General features: G+C 40.8%; 1 protein-coding gene across 1 annotated transcript; it reads right to left on the bottom strand.

Annotated features, from left to right (window-relative positions):
• Nucleotides 1-18,531: 18,531 nt before the first annotated feature.
• On the bottom strand, nt 18,532-20,668 carry LOC128526969 (chymotrypsin-like protease CTRL-1). The gene is made up of 7 exons (XM_053499206.1): nt 20,572-20,668; nt 20,370-20,390; nt 20,084-20,252; nt 19,730-19,998; nt 19,073-19,221; nt 18,798-18,973; nt 18,532-18,678 (listed from the first exon to the last, which is right to left on the bottom strand). Exons 1-7 carry the CDS (start codon nt 20,618-20,620, stop codon nt 18,672-18,674), a joined length of 840 nt encoding a protein of 279 aa, XP_053355181.1. The 5' UTR covers nt 20,621-20,668; the 3' UTR covers nt 18,532-18,671.
• Nucleotides 20,669-20,962: the final 294 nt, after the last annotated feature.

Genomic DNA, 20,962 nt, shown 5'->3' with positions numbered 1-20,962 from the left:
AAGAAGAACATCTTGTTACAACCAAGGTATGCTGAAGAGCATCTCTGAACACCAACATGTCGCACTTTGAAGCAGATAGGCTACAGCAGCAGAAGACCACACCAGCAGTAATGCCTGTCAGCTACAGTAAGAACATAAAACGGAGCCTACAATTTACATTATGAGTCTCATTTTCTTTGTCGAAATTTGGCATAAACAGCATGAAAGCATAGATACATCCTGCCTTGTATCAACAGTTCAGGGTGGTGGTGGCGTAGTGGTGTGAGGAGATTCTCTCGGCACACATTGGGCCCCAAATATGAACTGAGCGTGGTATAAATGCCACAGCCTACAAGAATGCTCATGTCAACCCTTTGTCAATTAGAATAAAACTAATCAATCATGCTAATCTTAGAGCAGTTAGCATTTTTCTCCATTGATCAAAGTGAATGTAATAAAAATAGGTTTATAGGTTTCCAATAAAACAGGATCATGATAAGAATCACAGCCCAAAAATATGCTGATATTATTTGAATATTTTGCACTGAGTGGAGTTGGACAGGTAGTCCTGTTTGTGTAGTCCTGCTGATAAAAATTCTTAAAATTATTACAATCCTTTCCAGATCAACAATAACATCATAGTTATTTACCTGACTAATATGTTCATTCAAATACACCTAAAGGTAAGACAGGATATAATTCTCATGTAGGAAATTATCTGCTTGAAATTCAGGTCATCAGCCCTTACACATTAAACACAGGATAGAAAAGGAAAAAGGGTTTTAAAAAATCAGAAAAAATTCTGGTCTTTGGTTGGCTGGAATAGTTGCAGAGCTGTAACGCTGCTGTACTGTAGTTCGTGCAAGTGGAGCTTTATAATAGTGAGCGCACAGAAGAAAGTTTAAACACACAAATTTTTGTGAACGTGCAAAAGTGATTTTCAGCGCGCAAAAAACAGGTTTGAGGGGGCGTGCGCAGGAGAGAGGGAGAGAGATTCAGCTCGCACAAGAGAGAAGTGCACTAAATATAAGCAGAAATAAGGACATATGAATAAGTACATTTAAATTTACTCAAATATATACTAAAACTGCCATATATTAAAATTTGTATTCTAATGTATACTCTCTGTACATTTCTACAGAGATTATTTTTAAATCGAGCATATTTTTTTTTAAATATACCAAAAATAAATTAAAAAACAAAGTTTAAATGAGTGTGCTTTGGAAATTAGACCAACTTTTTACTTAAAGTATATTTTCATATAATATATATTTTTGGAAAGTGTACTATAATACAACTATGTTGAAGTAAGTTTAAAGTTTAATTCCGAAATTTGTTAAAAGCATGACGTTAGTTTCCTTTATATATATTAACTGATGGTACAATATTTTGTTAGTATATTTGCAATGTACTATCAAAGATTTTAATAAATTTGTATTAAACTAAAGTGTTTTTTTTTCACCGTACATATCTTCTAAATGTTGGAAATACCATTTATAGCTCTGACTAGCTTTAACAGCTTTACAATTTGCTAAAGTTATTCCTAGAATAGTTTTTTATAACATTTAACTTTTTTTTCTCATTGAAATGCGTGATTGATTGTAGCTGATATTTAACATTTTTCTTTAATTATTTTATACTCTTAATGATGATGAATGAACTTTATGGACTTCGGTTATGTTTGTTTCATTTATGCTCTTGTTTAACAATAGATTACAGCTTTAGCCGTGTTTTTTCCCCCAATAAATAGTTCATATTGACTACAGTCCTGATGGTAATTTGTTGGGGCATTAGTTATGGCTAATTGGTGTATTTTTGTACCATACGCTCTCTAGTGGCTGTTACAGATAATGCCACATTCCCAAAAAGTGGAATAAACTGAGAATATTTATGTCAGTATACTGTATATTACTCATTTCCTAAAAAAATTATCACAACTAAATACAAAATGCAATATTTTACTCCAAAGCGAAGCTACACAGGAAATCTAAACACATGTATAACCAAAGAAACTCACTATTATTATTATTATTATTAATAATTTTTTTTATTTAGACAAACCAACAGTTTGATAATGATAAAAACAGCAGTCAACTTTGTAAACAGCATCCTGACCTAATAAAGAAAAGGAAGTTTTTCAAACTTCATACTGTTTATAGTCCCTGAGGACTAAGTGATGAGGTACACTACTGTACTCTCCCTGACATTATCCTGATTTTTTCTGAATGGAAGTGGGTGTGGTAGAGTGAGGGGGAAAAAGACTAGAATGTGTCTTGAATGTCAAGAACTAGAGTTGACAACCGCAAAGCAATGGATGTATGTTTACATTTTACCTGTAGAGTTAATGTTTCCCCAGCCTGTGACCCAGCTGATTGTGTTCCCTTTCAAAGGCTACACTCGATGCTGTGTGAAAACGCTATGGAAAACATCTTGTCATGTTGCCGGTTGTGAAGCATGTGTGTATCAAACACGCCAAATTTTGGCTTATATAACCTCGGTCGGGTGACGTCATCTGATGAGACGCACCTGCAGGTTATAAATAGGAGTAAACCGGAAACATTCCTCAGATCTTTTGTCTTCACTGACCTTGTTGTGTATGCGTGTGTGTTTAAACCAGCAAAATAAGAAAGTGTTTAACTCACCGATATGGCAGAGTTTTAATTGAGATATCCCTCATTGTCTGATAAATACATATCGGAGGGCGATCTCTACACTTTACTGCTTCGAATAAAGTGCTTGCCCGCGTGTAACCCAGGTTAGAAATTAGTGTATTTAAAACAAAAATAAATAAATAAATAAATAAATAAATAATATTAAATAATATTAAATAAAAAGATGTATATTAAAGTAATTGTACAAAAATAATAATTAGCAAAAACAACAGGAAAGCTAAATTTAAATGGGTATTTAAATTTGTTAATGTGCTGTGAACTTTTAAACTATTAGGAGAACTATGGGTTTTGTGAAATACGCACTGTAATGATGTCATTAGTGTGACGGATAGGTGCAGGGAGAGAGAACATGCGCTTTTCAACGAGCGAGTGTCAGCACTGATTCAAAGACAGCATGAATATTGATGTTATTGAAGTGGATGAAGTGCGATTGTAAACTCTGCAAGCTCTGACACGGTTGATTTAAAGAGTGTTGAAATTCTCCGGACTTGGTCAGGTTTTTTTCCTTGAGCCTAAGTTGAGATGTTATCCTGAGATGGCGAGCCATACAGTTAGAAAATCTTGAAAAGCATAATCAGAAGAGAATCCTGCAATTCAGCAAGTGTTGGAAGTTCATCCAGTATTACAGGTGGAATTTATCCATTATTTTCCCGTGGTGTTTTTCCACGAAACTACCTCATGCTGATCGTTGTCCTGTTTGGCATTTTGCACAACTGAACATTAGCACTACAAGAATTTGCACTACACAAAGACTCTTGTGTTAATTGAATTTGTCATTTAGAGTAAGACATTTCTGTTTTGTTTGTTTTTCGATGTTTACATTTATCCTATGGACCCAAATTCTTGTTGCATATTACAATTGTTAGAGTGTTTTATTTATTATGGTTAATTGATTATTTCTCAGATCAGATTGACTTTACTGTAAAATTGTTTTAATTTGTGGGTCACAGATTTAATTCAAATGAGACGAATAACCAAAGTAAAGCTCCAAAAAGAGTTATTATAAGACTTAAAACAGGAAAATAATATAAATTAATTAAAAGTAAACAGATATAGGAAAGGTAATAATTCTAAAACTAGAGAAAGTTAACTATTAACGGAATAAATAGATATAGTGCAATAAAAATATATAAATTAACTATCTACAAGGAGCTTAAACTTAGTTTTAAAGGGAAAGCATTCTTTTATATTATCTGTGCTGTTTGCTATTTAATTTTATGTTTTCATTTTAATTTCCTGGTTTACCACTTTAAAGTAAACAAGCAATTTTAAGTCATTCTCTTGGTCTGTCTGTTTTATTACTGTTGTTAACCAACACTCGTAAATATATTTTGTGCCCTCCTGTAGCGATCCTAGAATCTTGACTGGTCTATTAGTATATCTGTAAGGGCCATATTTCATTCTTGTGATTTGTTGTTATGTTTATCTTATTTCAGTTTATTAGTTAAGCATTAAGCATTAAGTATCATAAATATAATTTGTATTGTGACATCACTTCATGGGTTGTTCTGTGACATCATCCCACAGTTATGCAGTTCCATGTCTATCACGCACGTTAGTTGTAAGTTGTTGTTAAGACACGGAAGGATACAGAAAGGTGTGGAGCACACAAGCTTTTGACCGTGAGACAGTAAGCTAAAAGGAATACAGTAAAATAAGTTGTTGTAACTGTAATCCATCGAAGCTACAGAACACAGCAAGCGACTTGTCGTGACTACAGTGGATTTATGCAAGAAACTGTAACAACCGTTGTTTTTTGATGTTGAAAATAAACAAGAGACAAAGAAATCAACGAAACGTCTGATGTCGTCAGTGACACTGTGTAACTAAAGACACGCGTCAGAACTTGTGAATAACATGCACCTACAATATCCTTTCACATAGAGCCGTATAGAAAAAATCTAGTAACCACGGTGCACTCCTAGTGGCGTGGGTTACACGCGCCCCGCATTCCTTGAGAAGCACCAGGCCGCGGCGCATTTCTGGGACTTAAAACGCATGTATCCAGCAGAGCTGTGAGAGATGGATTTAAAACTCCTATCTCTCACTTCCTCGTTGGATCGGGAAATCATTAGAATCATTAGGTTCTGTCGGGTGGTCAGGGGGCGGAGCCTCAACAATGCTCTCTCCCTTTTTCTTAGCAATCTCCATATAAGTTAACCCTTTCATGGAGTAAGTTGTATCTATCCTGTGTTTTCCTGCCATCTACTTTATTTATTTGTTTAAATATAGTTGAGGTGGAAGCGCAGGGTTATATGATGACACCCAGATAGAAGAGACGCTTCCAGGCTATCTCTCTCCTGGGACATCATCCTCCCTAAAAAGCTAATACTTCCTTTCAAGCTGTGTAGACTTTTATCTTCCCTGGAGGGAAAAGCTTTTCAGGCAGCAGGTCTGGTTGGTGCTCCATTGCACACCATGACGGTTTTGCAGGTCTACCAGGCTGACCTGCTGAGAGCCTTGAGTACTGGCGGGGCTCTTCAAGATAGGGCGTTCTGGAATTACACCGGGCCACAGACTTATGGCTGAATCTCAGCAGCATCAAGCATAGGATCGCGCATTCCTCCTTGATGCCCCTATTTCACCTTCCGGCCTGTTTGGCGATGTCGTTAACTCGTTCGCCACTAGGTTCATGAGGCGAAGTTATATGAACTAGCCTTCGGAAATTCCTTCCCCGCTGTGCTCAAGAGTCGGGACTGTCGGCCACCCAGCCTCGACGGGGTCTGACGCTTGCAAGGCGTGAAACACACAAGGAGAGTGTTTTTGAGCCGGACACCCCCTCATAAAGATTGGGGTGCGTCGCGCCGCGCTTCGCAATCCGCCTCAAAAGAGCTCAGACTGGCATATTGTCTTCTTCACAAAGAAGCCCTGAAATTCATGTGCCCAGGACCATGGGGGTGGCCCTCAATGGGGAGAGGCATGCAGAATTCCTTGTGAGAATGAAGTGTTCTCCCTGGCACCCCGAACATCTAACATCGCCCCCCTCCCTGTTTAACCAAGCCGCCGAGACTTTTGCCCCTTTCAGAGAAACTGGCAGCGTGGAAACTACTGCCAAGCATATCTCCTTGGGTACTAAGCACTGTAGAGAGAAACTACGGGATGCGGTTCACACATCACCCTCCGTGTTTCAACGGCGTGGTCTCCACTTCCGCGAAACCAGAAAGTGTGCATCTGCTGACAGAAGTTGCTGGGGAATGGGGCCATGGAACATGTTCCCCAACCAGACAGTGAGTCAGGCTACTACAGTCGGTATTTCTTGGTTCCCAAGAGGAACGGGGGGCTACGTCCAATTTTTAGATTTCGCGGGCTGTTCCGTAGGGCTGCCCCCAAATAGTCGACTAAACGTTAGTCGATATGAAGAGGGCTTGGTCGAATACATTTTCATTAGTCGGTTAGTCGCAAAAAAAAAAAAAAAATCACGTGAAATTATGCAATCAGGGGCTGCGCAGTCAGTATATGACATCAAAGCAACTAAACATCAACGCGATCTCGTGCCTCGCGGTATACCAAAGCGCACTTGTGGGAGAGGTTTCTGGCTGATGCTAATAATTATGTCAGGAAAAAAGTCCAAAGTGTGGGATCATTTTGAAAAGTCGAAGGACGACCCTAAAGGCTGTTTGCAAACTCTGCAGGCAAACATTTGCCTATCACTCGTCAACATCGAATATGTCTTACCATTTAAAACATGTAAGTAGTAACGTTAACCACCTCACATGGCCCCTCGTTTTAACAATAAGGATATAAACACATTTGCGCTGTTAAGTTAAATCATATTCATGGTTTTTGACATGCATTTGTCTCTAGGCTCATCCACAATATAGCAGCGATGATGTGGCGTCGTGCGCTTCGACTTCACAGTCAACAATAATGCAGAAGAGATTAGTTTTGAGACCCCCTCTAAGTGAGAAAAGAAAGCGAGAAATTACAGAGAAAATCGTCGATTTCATTGCGCTTGATATGAGACCAATCAACGTTGTCCGTGGTGACGGGTTCAAAGAAATGTTTGAATTCCTCGAACAAGGCTACACCATTCCCAAACGCGACACAATAATGCATGGCTTAACAAGCAAGTTCAACACGACTAAAGAAATTCAAAATACAAAGTTGTACAGCAGTCAGCTTTACAACAGACACATGGACCTCTATCCAGAGTGAGGGTTACATGACCGTTACTGCACACTTCATGTCTGAAGAGTGGCAACTACATTCTTTTGTGTTGGAAACAAAAGTGCTGGAGAAGAGCCACACAGCTACCAACATAAAAGAGCGACTCAGTGACGTGATGGAAGAATTTAAAATACCTGGAGAAAAGAGGGTAGCAGTCGTACATGACAATGCCGCTAATATGGTGTTGTGCACAGAACTGATTTCTAATGATCCATCCTGGGGTAATGCGTAGGGCGTCCGTTGTGCGGGGCACACGTTACAGTTATGCATAAACGCAGCTCTTAAAACTGACCCCATATGTCGATGCATCGCTGCTGCTAGACGCCTTGTGGGCCATTTCAAGAAAAGTACCAAGGCTACAACAGCTCTGACTCATAAACAGAAGCAGCAGAATGTGGCAGAACACAAACTTATCCAAGATGTCTCCACAAGATGGAACTCCACGTACTTCATGCTGGAGAGACTCTTGGAACAGAGATGGCCGGTTACAGCTGTGCTGTCAGACCCTGAAATTACCAAACGGTCTGAACGAGGTCTAGATCTCACAACTGCACATTGGCTGACAGCGGAGAACACTGTCGCAGTGCTAAAGCCTATGATCACTCTCACTGAGCTGCTTTCTCAGGACTTAAACGCATCCCTATCTGCCACACTGCCCATGTTAATAAACATGAAGAGACGCCATTTGGTGCTGCGCAACGAAGACAGTCCCACCACAAAAGCACTAAAGACAGAACTTGCAAAAAAAATTTACACAAGATGGCAACTGACGGAAAATATCGCGACCAGCATTTATATACAAGCTGCTGTCTTAGACCCACGTTTTAAAAGCTTGTCATTCTTTGACCAACACGAACGAGAAGATGCGTACTCCACAGTGTCGGATCTGGCAGAAAGTTTATCTACAGAAGCTGCGCCAGAAAGTGATCATGCCAGCATTAGCCCTGCAGAGGAGGGTGAGCCCGAACCGAAAAAGGAAAAGCAGGCCGAGATATTCATGCTGATGGCCATTGATGAGGAGGAGCATGCAGAAGAGAAGGATGAAGTAAAAATGTACTTGGCAGATAAATCAAAGGTTGATTTGGGACCATTGGCATGGTGGCAAAAAAATGAACATCGATATCCAAAGCTCGCTAAACCAGCTAAACGCCTCCACTGTATCCCTTCCACATCCACTCCATCAGAGCGCATCTTTTCAAAGGCCGGCTTCATTGTGAACAAGTCGAGAAGCTCCCTTCTCCCCAACAGTGTGGACAAGCTGGTGTTCCTCTCACATAATATGAAAAAAATAAAATCTAATTAAAAGCTTAGGTAAGAATGCTTAATTTCCTTTTTGTAGTGTTTCTGTTTGCTATCCGTTAGGCTAATTAAAAAAAAAACGGGTATTTTTATAACGGGTAGGCTATACAAATAAATAAATACATATTTTTTTATTTATTCGTTTTTATATAATGCCAAAGTTGTTTTTTATTCTGTTAAAAAAGTTAGTCTGATGTTTGCAGTTTGTTGTTTCAGGTCAAGACTCATCCGTCATCTTAATGGCAGTTTGCGGCTTTGCTCTGATATTTTTGATTTGTATTAGTGTTCTTTAAATTATTTGTTCCACATTTTGTCTTAAATATAGTTGTTCTAAACAATTTAATAAAATACGTAGGCTGTTAATTTGTTTGCCGCCTTCTTTTTTATTCTAAGTTTTGGCGTTGTGCGATGTGCCATGTGCATTTATTAAATTGTTCGTTTTTGTTGATTTTCCTTTTGAACAATATAAAAATTATATCAATTTTCCACTGTATTTTTTTTTTTTTTTTTAAACAGCGTTTTTGCTACAGTATTTTTTTGTTTGTTTGTTTTTTTGGCTTGTTTTGTACTAGGCCTAAGTTACTAATAAGTTTATTTGATTTATTTTAAAGAACGAATTTTTGTTTATTTTACTCAAAACTGTTTTTTTTTTGTTTGTTTGACATGTAACTGTTAATTCAATTCAATTCAATTCAATTTTATTTGTATAGCGCTTTTAGCAATTTTCATTGCCGCAAAGCAGCTTTACATAGTCAAAAGAATTATTTAGGTTTGTATGAAATGTGAATTTGTATGAATCAAAATGGTCAGTTTGTCCCTGGTGAGCAAGCCGAGGGCGACAGTGGCAAGGAAAAACTCCCTGAGATGGTAATAGGAAGAAACCTTGAGAGGAACCAGACTCAACAGGGAACCCATCCTCATTTGGGTGAAACAGAAAGCAGTAAATGATCTGCATTTATACAGTGTGTAGGGTGGGAGGCAGTTCAGCTATAATAGCTGATGTTAATTGATGTTAATATGGAGTCCAGGTAGTTATTGAAGACCCAGGTAGACTTGTAAGAAGTTCCAGTCATGAACTATCGAACTGTCAAGTCCCCAGAGAAACAGTTGCCAACACCAGTCAAGGCCAGAACCATTTTCTAGGTAGAGAGAATCATTCCCAGACACCAGACGCATCCCAGAGAGACACACGGGGCATCCATGTGACGAGATCTTCAGCCAGAAGCGGGGCACCAGGATGGGTCAGACAGGTCTGGAGGGCAGAGGGAGTCTGGATCACTGGCAGCTCAGGAACGACATGTGTAGCTCGACAGAAAGAGAGAGAAAGAGTGAAAGGGGGGGACAGGAGGAGAGAGGAAAAAGAAAGAGGGGGGAAAGAGAAGAAGAGGAGAAATGGCAGTTAGGTTACTGTTACAGTTTGTATTTTTGATAATAAATTATTAAAATGCACAGGCAGTCTGATTGCTGTTTTTATGTTATAATTAGCCTATAACATTCCGGCCACTGATTTTTGTGTCCATAAGCGTTGTATACTTTAAACGCTTTACTACTCTTCGCTTAATTTCATTTTGAACGTGGTAATGTCATGCTTTAGCATTTTCTGTCATATGGAAGTGTTAAACTTCAACTTGGACTGTACCTTTCCTTATATATATGCAAGCTATTATATTAATATCATAAATGAACGATTATTAGACTAATCGCTAAAATGCAGGAGTGTTAGTCGACTAGGAATATCTTTAGTCGGGGGCAGCCCTACTGTTCCGCTATCTAAAATAAATAAATACAGCTTCAAAATGTTGACTGTCAAAGTGATTGCTTTCAAATCCTACCAAGCGATTGATTTGGGACACTTACTTTATATAGAAATACTTTATATAGAAATATTGCCACAACACAGGAGGTTCCTAAGGTCGCTTTTGGGGGCGAAGCTTACCAGTATCGGGTCCTTCCATTTGGTCTAGACTGGCTGGCTGGCCCAGTCTCAGTAGCTAGCGCTTTGACGTCAGCATGTCATCCTAGCTCATCTTTGTTTCTTAGGATTGAGACCCAACGCCACGAAGAGCGTGCTCTTTCCTGTTCAGAGGACAACATATTGGGTGTCACATGGGATTCGATCGTAAGCGGGCACAGCTGTCTCCCGCTCGTGTCAAATCCATTCTCAACACCCTTAAGGAAATCAAGCTACACCAGAAAGTAATCATCGCTTTCATAGATCTTAGCTCTTATGGCAGCTGTATCCACGGTGACACCTTTGGGCCTTCTGCACATGAGAGCATTGCAGTTGTGGCTAAGAACCAGGGGATTTCACTCTAGGGCCAATCCCCAATAAAGGTTACGTGCCAGGTGCTTCGTGCTATGGTTGCCAGGTGCTATGTGGTTCAGACCCCGGTTTCTGACTTTGGGTCCCACTCTAAGTTCGTCTTGTCGTCGCAGATGCTAACGACAGACGCTTCCCTCATGGGCTGGGGTGCGGTCTTAGATGACCGTCCAGCCCAAGGGAGCTGGAGAGGCCATCTTCTCGTGCGGCACATCAATTGCCTCGAAATGATGGCTCTATTTCTGGCCCTAAAGCACTTTTTCCAGCAGTTGAGAGGCTACCATGTCCTAGTGCGGGTGGACAACACTATGGCAGTCTCATATATTAATCGCCAGGGCTGACTGTGCTTGCGCCGCTAAATAGCTAGCGCACCTGGTTTCTGTCTCTCAGGGCGATTTACATTTCAGGGCATATGAATGTGGGAGCAGTTGTTCTGTCCAGTCAATCTCTGACACACGGGGAATGGAAACCCCACCCCAAAATAGTCAGTCAATCTGGGAGAGATTTCAGGTAGAAGAGGTGAACCTCTTTGCCTCGCAAGATCAGCAAATGTCCCCTTTACTACTCTCTGACTCTTCCAGCTACCCCGGGTCTGGACGCTGTGGCCCGTACATGGCCCTGGTTACGCCTTTATGTGCTTTTCCTGATAGCACTGCTCCCGGGAGTCTTGGCAAGGGTCCATCAACATTGTTTGCGCCTCTTATTGATAGCGCCCTATGGCCGACCAGAGTGTGGTTCTCTGATCTAGTATCCCTCTTCAACGGCTCACCATGGGTGATTCCAATGAGGTGAGATCTTCTGTCCCAGGCGCAGGGGACGATATTTCATCCCCGGCCCGAGTTTTGTAACCTTCACGTTTAGTCCCTGAACGGGACCAACTAAGTCAAGCTGGTCTTTCAGCCAGCGTAATTAAGACTATTCTAAGTGCTAGGGCTCCCTCCCCTAGAAGAGCTTATGCCCTCAAATGGAATGTATTTGAAAGTTGGTGCATGACGAAGCAGGTAGACCCAGTCCACTGCCGAAATGTTTCAGTGCTGGAGTCTTTGCAGGAAAAGTTGTCCTCGGGCTTGTGCCCTTGTACCCTCAGGACGTACATAACTGCTATTTCAGCCTGCCACGTCCTGATTGGTGGGGTTACTGTGACACGGTCCCTTTTGTGGGTTTTATCTATCGTGCTCGAAGAGCCAATTGACACCCTTTTTTTGAACCACTAGAGCCTCAGGTTTCTGACCTTTAAGATGGTTTTCTAAGGGCTGTTACCTCTCTGAGAGGATTGGAGATCTGTCAGTCTCCCCATCCTGCCTAGACTTTGCCCCTGGGCTAGTCAGGGCCATTTTGCATCCTCACTGAACTATCTTCCGAAAGTTCCATTCTCAACATGCACCCTATTGTTTTTGAAGCCTTTTGTCCTCCGCCTTTTACAGCTTCGGAGCAGGAGAGACTTACTGTGTCCAGTAGGTGCTCTTCAGATTTACGTCCACCGCATCAGCCAGTGGCATAAGTCAAAGCAGCTTTTACATGTTTTGGGGCCGCAACCAGGGGCGCGGCCGCCACTACACTGGGTGAGAGATGCTATTGCCCTCTCCTATGAGGCGCGTGGGCTCACTTCGCCTCTAGGAACCAGGGCTCATTTACCCAGGGGGATCACCTTATCTACTGCAATAGCAGGAGGTATTCCCCTGCAGCAAGTGTGTGACGTGGTGGCGTGGTCCTTTCCGCACACATTTGTTAGATTTTTAAATTTGGATGTTCATGCCACTCCGGGCTCACAGGTCCTCGAGTCAGCTTCCCAGATATAGTTCTGAGACCTTCTCGGCCTTGTGCGCACACGCTTGTGCGCACACGCTACACGGTCCAGACACTTGGACACAGACGTTGGTATTCTCGTTCCCATAGCGTTTTCACGCAGCATCGAGTGTAGCCTTTGAAAGGGAATGTCTCGGGTTACTTTGCTGTACCCTGTTCCCTGAAAAGGCGGGAACGAGATGCTGCGTCCCATTGCCGCACTGCCTACGTGACCGGACGTCCGTTCAGACAAATCAATCTGAGGAATGTTTCCGGTTCACTCCTATTTATAACTGCAGGTGTGTCTCATCAGATTATGTCACCCGACCGAGGTTATATAAGCCAAAATTTGGCGTGTTTGATACACATATGCTTTACAACCGGCAACATGACAAGATGTTTCCCATAGCGTTTTCACGCAGCATCGAGTGTAGCCTTTGAAAGTCAGATGGTTTGTAATGTCCTGGAGATGTTGTCTGAAAGGACCGCTGCTCCAGCTCTGCTAGGGTGCAGGCCATCTGTGTGGTAGAGCCTAGGACGCTCCCAGAAAACATTCCAGTTATCAACAAAGGGTAATCTCTGTTGTTGACACCCAAATTGTAACCATTCATGAAAGGCAAATAATCTACTGAACCTCTCGATTCCTCGCTGAAATGTGGGAAGTGGTCCAGATACGACGATCTTTGTCATGGGTGATGTGCTGCGGACCTTCTCAACCAGGCTCCTGAAGTCCTTCTTTAGAATTTCCGTCTGCCTCAGCTTGGTGTCGTTCGTACCAGCATGAAGAACCAACAGCTTGAATGTTCTTCTTCAGGGCTGCAGGCACCTGTGCAGCAACATCAAGAACACGTGCACCAGGTAAACAGCAAGTGTACGCCTTACCTTTAGCCGTAGTAGCACGCACATGCCGGACGATGGAGTCTCCGATGACCAGCGCGTCGTGTGCCGTCTCGCGGAGAGGAGCAAAGCGGTTTCGGGTCGAGATCTCGAAGACAGGTGGTGGCGGAGGAGGAGAGGTCCTTGCCTGGGGCTTGGCGCGCGTCTTCCACTGCTGCAGTATCCAGGCCTTGTGGTACCCCGGCGCCGAGGTGAAGGAAACCTGGGCAAGCTGCGTCCTCGGTGCGTTGGACCTGGGCAGAGAAACACGTGGGGTAGAAGTTGAAGGAGAATTCTCACGCTCAAAATTTACCTGGGACAGGTGAGCGTCAGTCCGCAACGATTCCAGCATGGCTTTCCGCTGCTGTAGCCGGGCCAGCTTCACCTGTAGGTTGCGGATCAGCTTCTCCATGGCCTCCAGCTCCAAGTCCACCGAGTGCAGCTCCAATGTCTTCTCACCTGCACACAGAGACACAACCGACATGGTGTATAGAAACGGAGATAACCGGTGTGAAAGAGCGTAAACAAACTTGTGGCTCTAATGAATGGAAGCAATAATGAATGACCACTGTTACGGATGATCTCACAGATCTGGACCCCTTGACACCCAACCACCTGCTGTTGATGAAAAGACAGCCAAACCTGCCTCCTGGACTTTTTTAAAAAATAGGACATTTATGCACGTCACAAGTGGAAGCAAATTTAGTACCTTGCTGACTTATTCTGGAAGCTATGGGTGCATGAATATTTGCCCTTGCTTCAGGAGCGTCAAAAATGCTTTCAAGTGAGAAAAAACCTTTCAATTGGAGACGTAGTTCTAATAATTGATGAGTTTTCTCCAAGATATTCATGGGTCGTCGGACGAATCACGCAAGTGTTTCTTGATAAAAAAGGACTTGTGAGACGTGTGCTGGTCAAAACTAAGACCAATACACTGGAAAGACCCATTGACAAGTTGCGCCTCATATGTGAAATTGACTGTTAATTATGTCATAATTATTTATGACTTTTTTTTTGGTACGCAAAGATATGAACACTCTACATTGATTAATGTGAATGGTAAAACTACATGGCTCTATCATTAAAAAAAAGTAATTGTCAGTCTCCTTGCCTGTCAATTAGGGGCTGGAAATGTAAGAGCCATATTTCATTCTTAGGATTCTGTTGTTGTGTTTATTTAAAGTTTATTAGTTAAGCATTCATTAATGTTAATCATAAGTTGTTCTGTGACGGCATTCCATAATTGCATAGTTGCATGTCTATTACGCATGGAAGTTGTTAGGATATGGAAATTGTAAAGAACACAAGCTTTTGACAGTAATCAAGAAAACCGTAATCAAAAAAACGTAATAAGATACAGCAAATTAGTTGTTGCAACCATAGTGGATTCATGCAAGAAAACTGTAAGAAGTGTTGAACGTTTGATGTTAAAAAATAAACGAAGAAACAAAGAATTCATGGACATCTGAATCATGAGTTATTCAGTTCAATAAAAAAGATACATGTCAGAACTTACGGAATAACATGCCCGTACAGTGGTAACTAGTGCTGACTTCAATGGACATGTTGGGGAAGGGAACAGAGGTGATGCAAATGTGATGGGCAGGTTTGGGCTTAAGACAGGAATGTAGAAGGACAGATGGTGGTGGACTTTGCAAAGAGGATGGAAATGGCAGTAGTAAATACTTTCTTCCAGAAAAGGCAAGAACATAGGGTACCATACAGATCTGGCCATTAAAAACACACATTTTAAGAAAAGGCTGTGAAAATGCCCTTCATTACCTGTAGGGGGCAGTCGTGTTTCAGTCTGAAGTATTGTGTGTCTACTGAAGCCGAAAATGTTTTCTCTCTTTTAGGCGCATATTGACATCGAGCAACGGAGCTCATAAACGTGTCGACTGATGTACATAAACTGTAAATACTGATGTATTTATTCCTTCTCTCCTTCTATGATGATACTTCGTTAACTGCGCTTTCTCCATTCAGTATTATCTGTAGTGTACTAGTAGTGGTACTAGTAGTGCTCTGAATTTATTATTATTGTTATTATTCTTATTATTATTGTGACGCACCCACGCATGTGCAAAAAGCCTAAAAAAATATTGTTTTATTCAAATTCAAATTCAAATTTTATTTGTCACATACACAGTCATACACAGTACGAAATGTAGTGAAATGCTTATTGTGAAATGTAGTGAAATGTAGTAAAATGCTTATTGTGTTTATGTGCTTTGAATATACACTAAACAATAAACACTGCCTTTTGCAAAGTGAAAATGAGTTGCATGTGCGGCTTTTTGATCAAAAGGCGGATAAATATGTGCACAGATATGAGCAGATTTATTGATAAAGCTACAGACATGAAATAAAACAAACACAAAAATATGCGCTACTCGCAGAATACAACGCGACAGCACGCAGAATCCCCGGGCTTTGACTGCACTTTGTCAATTCATTAGTACTGTAGTAGTAGACTAAAAAAATGCTGGGTTTCTGTAAACACATCGTTGGGTTGTTTATGCTGGGTCAAAATTCTGTGTTATTTCGGGTACTTTGATTACACTGTTGGGTTGCTTTTGCTATGAATACTAAAAGTGCTGCATGATTAAACTCAAAAAATGGTGTTTATGCAGTAAACCCATGGGTCAACATGATTCTTTAAGACACGAATTATATAAGTGCCATTTTTAACATATCCAACATTTTAATGGTTAGTAATTTGGGCATGAGCGTCAACTCGGACGTTCTGTAATATTCCACTGTCATTCATATTGTTGTTGTTTTAGAGCTCTTTACTAAAGCATTCTCTAGTTAGTAAGTGAGTAAGTAAGCTTTAAATAGCTTTAAATAATACTACAGCATAGTAAAAGTACCCTGGCATGAGTTTATATATAATGAAAATATTATGTATAAAGAAAATCTAATTTATATATTTGTGTTATTATAAAAAAGAATTATTAGAATTAAATTCTTAACATTTTAATGGTTAGTGATTGTTGCAGCATTAACACTATTTTTGTGGAAGAGCTTAGTTTTTACAAGCTACTTTCCACTGATCAACAGTTGACGCACCGCCGTAACCAGCAGATCAAAGGAGCAGTTATCGACTTTGACACGTAGGCACGCCGCGCGCAAAAATTGCGGCATCTCGCGGGAAAACACACGCATTCTTAATGGCCACATCTGTATAAGAGTGGAGGCAGAAGCACTTAGGTGGACTACATCTTGTGTCGATGTTGTAATATGGAAGAGATCAGTGACTGCAAAGTGTTGGTAGGGGAGAGTGTAGCCAGACAACGCAGAATGGTGGTGTAAAATAACCCTGGTGGTGAGGAAGGTGAAGAGAACAAAGGCAGAGCAGAGGACAAAGTGGTGAAAGCTGAGAAAGGAAGAATGTTGTGTAGTCTTTAGGGAGGAGTTGAGACAAGCTATGGGTGGTCAGGAGGTGCTTTCAGTTGACTGGACAACTACAGCCAATGTGATCAGGGAGACAGGTAGGAGGGTACTTTTGTGAAGCTGCTTTGAGACAATGACCATTGTTAAAAGCGCTATATAAATAAAATTGAATTGAATTGAATACTTGGTGTATCAACAGGTAAGGGAAAAGAGGACAAGGAGACTTGGTGGTGAAACGAGAAAGTCCAGGAGTGTATACAGGGAAAGAGACTAGCTAAGAAGAAGTGGAACTAAAGAGAGTAGACAGGATTACAGGGAGATACAGCGTAAGGTGAAGGTAGAGGTGGCAAAGGGCAAATAAAAAGCATATGAGGACTTGTATGCTAGATTGGATAGTAAGGAGAGAGAGGTGGATCTGTACAGGTTGGCGAGGCGGGAGATAGAGATGGGAGGGATGTGCAGCAGGTTAGAGTGATTAAAGATGGAAATGTACTGACAGATGCCAGGAGGGTAACAGGAAGATGGAAGGAGTACTTTGAAATGTTGATGAATAAGGAAAATGATAGAGAATAAAGAGTAGAAGACGTGACTGTTGTGGAGCAGGAAGTAGCAAATATTAGTTAGTCCTGATGACATACCTGTGAAGGTATGGAAGTGCTTGGGAGAGGTGGCAGTAGAGTTTCTGACTAGTTTGTTTAACAAGATCATGGAGAGTGAGAGGATTCCAGAGGAATGGAGGAGAAGTTTATTGGTGCAGATTTTTAAGAACAAGGGAGAGGCAATTACAGAGGGATAAAGCTAATGAGCCATACGATGAAGCTGTGGGAAAGAGTAGTGGAAGCTTGATTAAGGGCAGAGGTGAGCATTTCTGAGCAGCAATATGGTTTCATGCCTAGAAAGAGTACATCAGATGTAGTATTTGCTTTAAGGATGCTAATTGAGAAGTACAGAGAAGGTAATAAATAGTTGTTTTTGTTTGCTTTGGTGATGGACAGGTTTACAGATGAGGGTAGACAGGAGTCTCCATGGACATGTTTGCAGATGACATTGTGCTTTGTAGCGAGAGCAGGGAACAGGTCGAGGAAAATTTGGAGAGGTGGAGGTACTGTACGCTCTGTAAAGCAGTGGAATGAAGGTTAGCTGCAGCAAGACGGAATACATGTGTGTGAATGAGAGAAACCCAAGAGGAACAGTGAGGCTTCAGAGAGCGGAGGTAAAGAAGGTGCAGGACTTAGGGTTAATGGTCCAGAGCAATGGAGAGTGTGGAAAGGAGGGGAAGAGGTGGGTACAGGCAGGTTGTAATGGGTGGAGAAATGTGTCAGGTGTGTTGTGCGATAAAAGAGTATCAGCGAGAATGAAAGGAAAGGTGTACAGGACAGTGGTGAGACCAGCAATGCTCTACGGCTTAGAGGCAGGAGGCAGAGTTGAAGATAGCAGAACTGAAGATGTTAAGGTTCTCCTTGGGAGTAACAAGGATGGATAGGATCAAGAATGAGTTCATCAGAGGTACAACCCAACGTTACATGTTTTGGAGACAAAGTCAGAGAGGCTAAATTGAGGTGGTTTGGACATGTTCAGAGGAGAGATGGTGAATATATCGGTAGAAGATGCTGAGGTTGGAACTGCCAGGCAGGAGGTCTAGAGGAAGACCAAAGAGGAGATTTATGGATGCAGTGAGAGAGGACATGAAGTAAGTTAGTGTGAAAGAAGAGGATGCAGAGGATAGGGTTAGATGGAGGCAGATGATTCGCTGTGGCGACCCCTGAGAGGGAGCAGCCGAAAGACAAAGAAGCTTTTTAAGTGACTATGAAAAAGTGACTATATTTTTATATTTACTCCAGCAGAATGTTTATTTTGTGTAAAATGTTTTGTACATATTTAATCCACATGAAATGATGACAAACATGGGGTTTATTTAGGTGCTTGCTGTTTAATAATGTAAGTAGATAATCAATGTGATTACATTAAAATATGTAATCTTCAGTACATACAAGATATTTATCACAATGTGCCATTACTACATTAAAGGTGATAACAATAACTATGTAAAAGAACTTTGCTAGATTTTTCCCAGTAAAAAAATACAAACTTGTACATTAAAACATATACAGATTGTGTGGCATCAATGCTTTAATTCTCGCTGATCCATAAGTACTGCAACAGGTTAACCCACTTTGTTAGAACCTGGCAAGACACAAGAACACATTTTAACAAAGATTTAGTGACTCACTATCAGTCAATGACTCAGGTCGTGAGAATATTTTGATTATATTTTTATATATCATGAGTAAATAATCTCTTACATGACAAATCCAGGTGTATTTTGTATGATGATGGTAGAAATCCAGGATTGGTACTGGGACACCAGGGTGTACACACCAGGTTTGTAGGGCAGAGCACAGTCTATACCCCAGCTGGTGATACCGGTCTGAATCCAGGCTGCACCTTGCTTAATCACCAAGGGACCTCCAGAATCGCCCTTTACAATAAAAAAAATAAATTATTATTTGTTTTATGTTTGTTAATAATACAACTAAGTTGTATTATTTAGAAACTTATTTATATTTATCTGTGTTACCTGGCAGGTGTCCGTGCCTCCTTTTTGTAAATAACCAGCACAGACCATGTTTGGGGTAATGGATCCAAATCCCAGTAGCAAATTACAAACATTTGTGTCCACAGTGGGCACCATAGCCTCCTGCAGCACACCAGGAGATGACAGTTGCACTACACACACAAAACACAGATAAATACTAACATATTTTTAAAAGGTATTTATTAAAACACCATTTATACCCTCATTTCAGACAGATCTCAAACATGCAGTTGCAAGGATAGTTACATAATAGACCACAGATATGTATTTACAATTATATATACATATATGATAGATATGATTCATAGAATGAAATGAAAAGCAATCATACACAGCCATTCACAAGCCTTTATCTCTGCCTAGTGCCTAGCTTTGTGAGTCAGAAGATAAAGGAATGCTTGGCAGTATGTCCTAAAATAGCTGTAATTACTTTACACTAATTGCTGTCTTTTGACAGCATCTTTACTTCTCCTGGAACATGTATATGATGCTGCAAATACAGTAAAACACCTCTGTGGTAAAAATTTGCCTAATAAATATGAGTATATTCAGTGTGATCTTCAGACACCCCTGTGTGTGTGTGTGTGTGTGTGTGTGTGTGTGTGTGTGTGTGTGTGTGTGTGTGTGTGTGTATTTTACCTCCACTTGCAGTGTTCCCCCAGCCTGTTATCCAGCAGTTGGTGCCAGCTGAAAATGTGCTGCCTTGCCCGGCCAGACACACTGGAGTGATGTAGCTGTTGAAGGGTACCGAGGAGTTCAGAAGGAGAAGCGCAATGTCGTTGTTAAGGGTTGCACTGTTGTAGTCAGGGTGAATGACCACTTTTGTAACACCTCTTACAATTTGATTGGGATTAGAGCCGGACAGTGTCTGTTTCCCCAAATGCACAGTCAGGCCAGACATGGAAATGCTGAAAGGATAAAGAACAAAAGACACATGTTTATACTGTATATATATTATTTTTTCCCCTCTGGAAAGCTTTCAAACAAACTGACCTGTTAACACAATGTGCTGCTGTCAGAATATACTTGTCGTTGATGAGGGATCCACCACAGAAATGACCACCGTAAGCGGGGCTCTGTAAACTAACTTGCCATGGCCAGGCCCCAACTGTGGCATTCTGTCCACCCACAATACGGCTGTTAAAAGGTGCCTGACCACAAACTGAGGAAAAAGAAAGATAAAAATTTAATGCCATTGTCAACTATCATCTCAATCTAGCTGAGCGGAACAAAGACAATTTTGTGCCTGGTAGTAATTAAGTTTGAGAGAAGTACCTACCATTGAGCTGTGAAAAGGAACCTGAAATAAGAAAAAGAACATGTTTAACAAAATACAATATTCAGACTTTACACCGGAGATATGCAATTATTGATCAGTGTGCAATATCATAAAATAAAATACAACAATATGTAACAATAAGTAAAAGGACAAACTGGATCAAGTGTTATTTTATATACTGCTGAATACTCAAATACCTTACCTTCCAAGTACAAGACCAGAACCACAATCACACACTGAAATTTCAGCATATTTGCTTTCAGGCCTGTCTTTACCGTATCTGTGAAAGTAAACAGGTGTAGTTGTCCTCTCCCAACACTCTCTCTCTCTCTTATATCTACCCAGCACTGGTGCAACTACCAATGGTATTAGTCAAACCTGTTGCGTGACTGGAATGCTCTCGGGAAATAACCATATTACTTAACCAATTATATAATCCTGTCAAATTACATTCCAGGTCAAAAAGAAAACAAGCATGCAATATATATATATATATATATATATATATATATATATATATATAATTTTATTTTATTTTATTTTATTTTTTTAATAGTAAAGTAGTAATCAAAAGCTTGGTATGGAAAAAAATA

The sequence above is a fragment of the Clarias gariepinus genome, chromosome 6, assembly GCF_024256425.1.
Source record: "Clarias gariepinus isolate MV-2021 ecotype Netherlands chromosome 6, CGAR_prim_01v2, whole genome shotgun sequence".
NCBI lineage: Eukaryota > Metazoa > Chordata > Actinopteri > Siluriformes > Clariidae > Clarias > Clarias gariepinus.
Note: the sequence above shows the minus strand (reverse complement) of the source record. Positions and strands in the feature narration are given on the sequence as shown.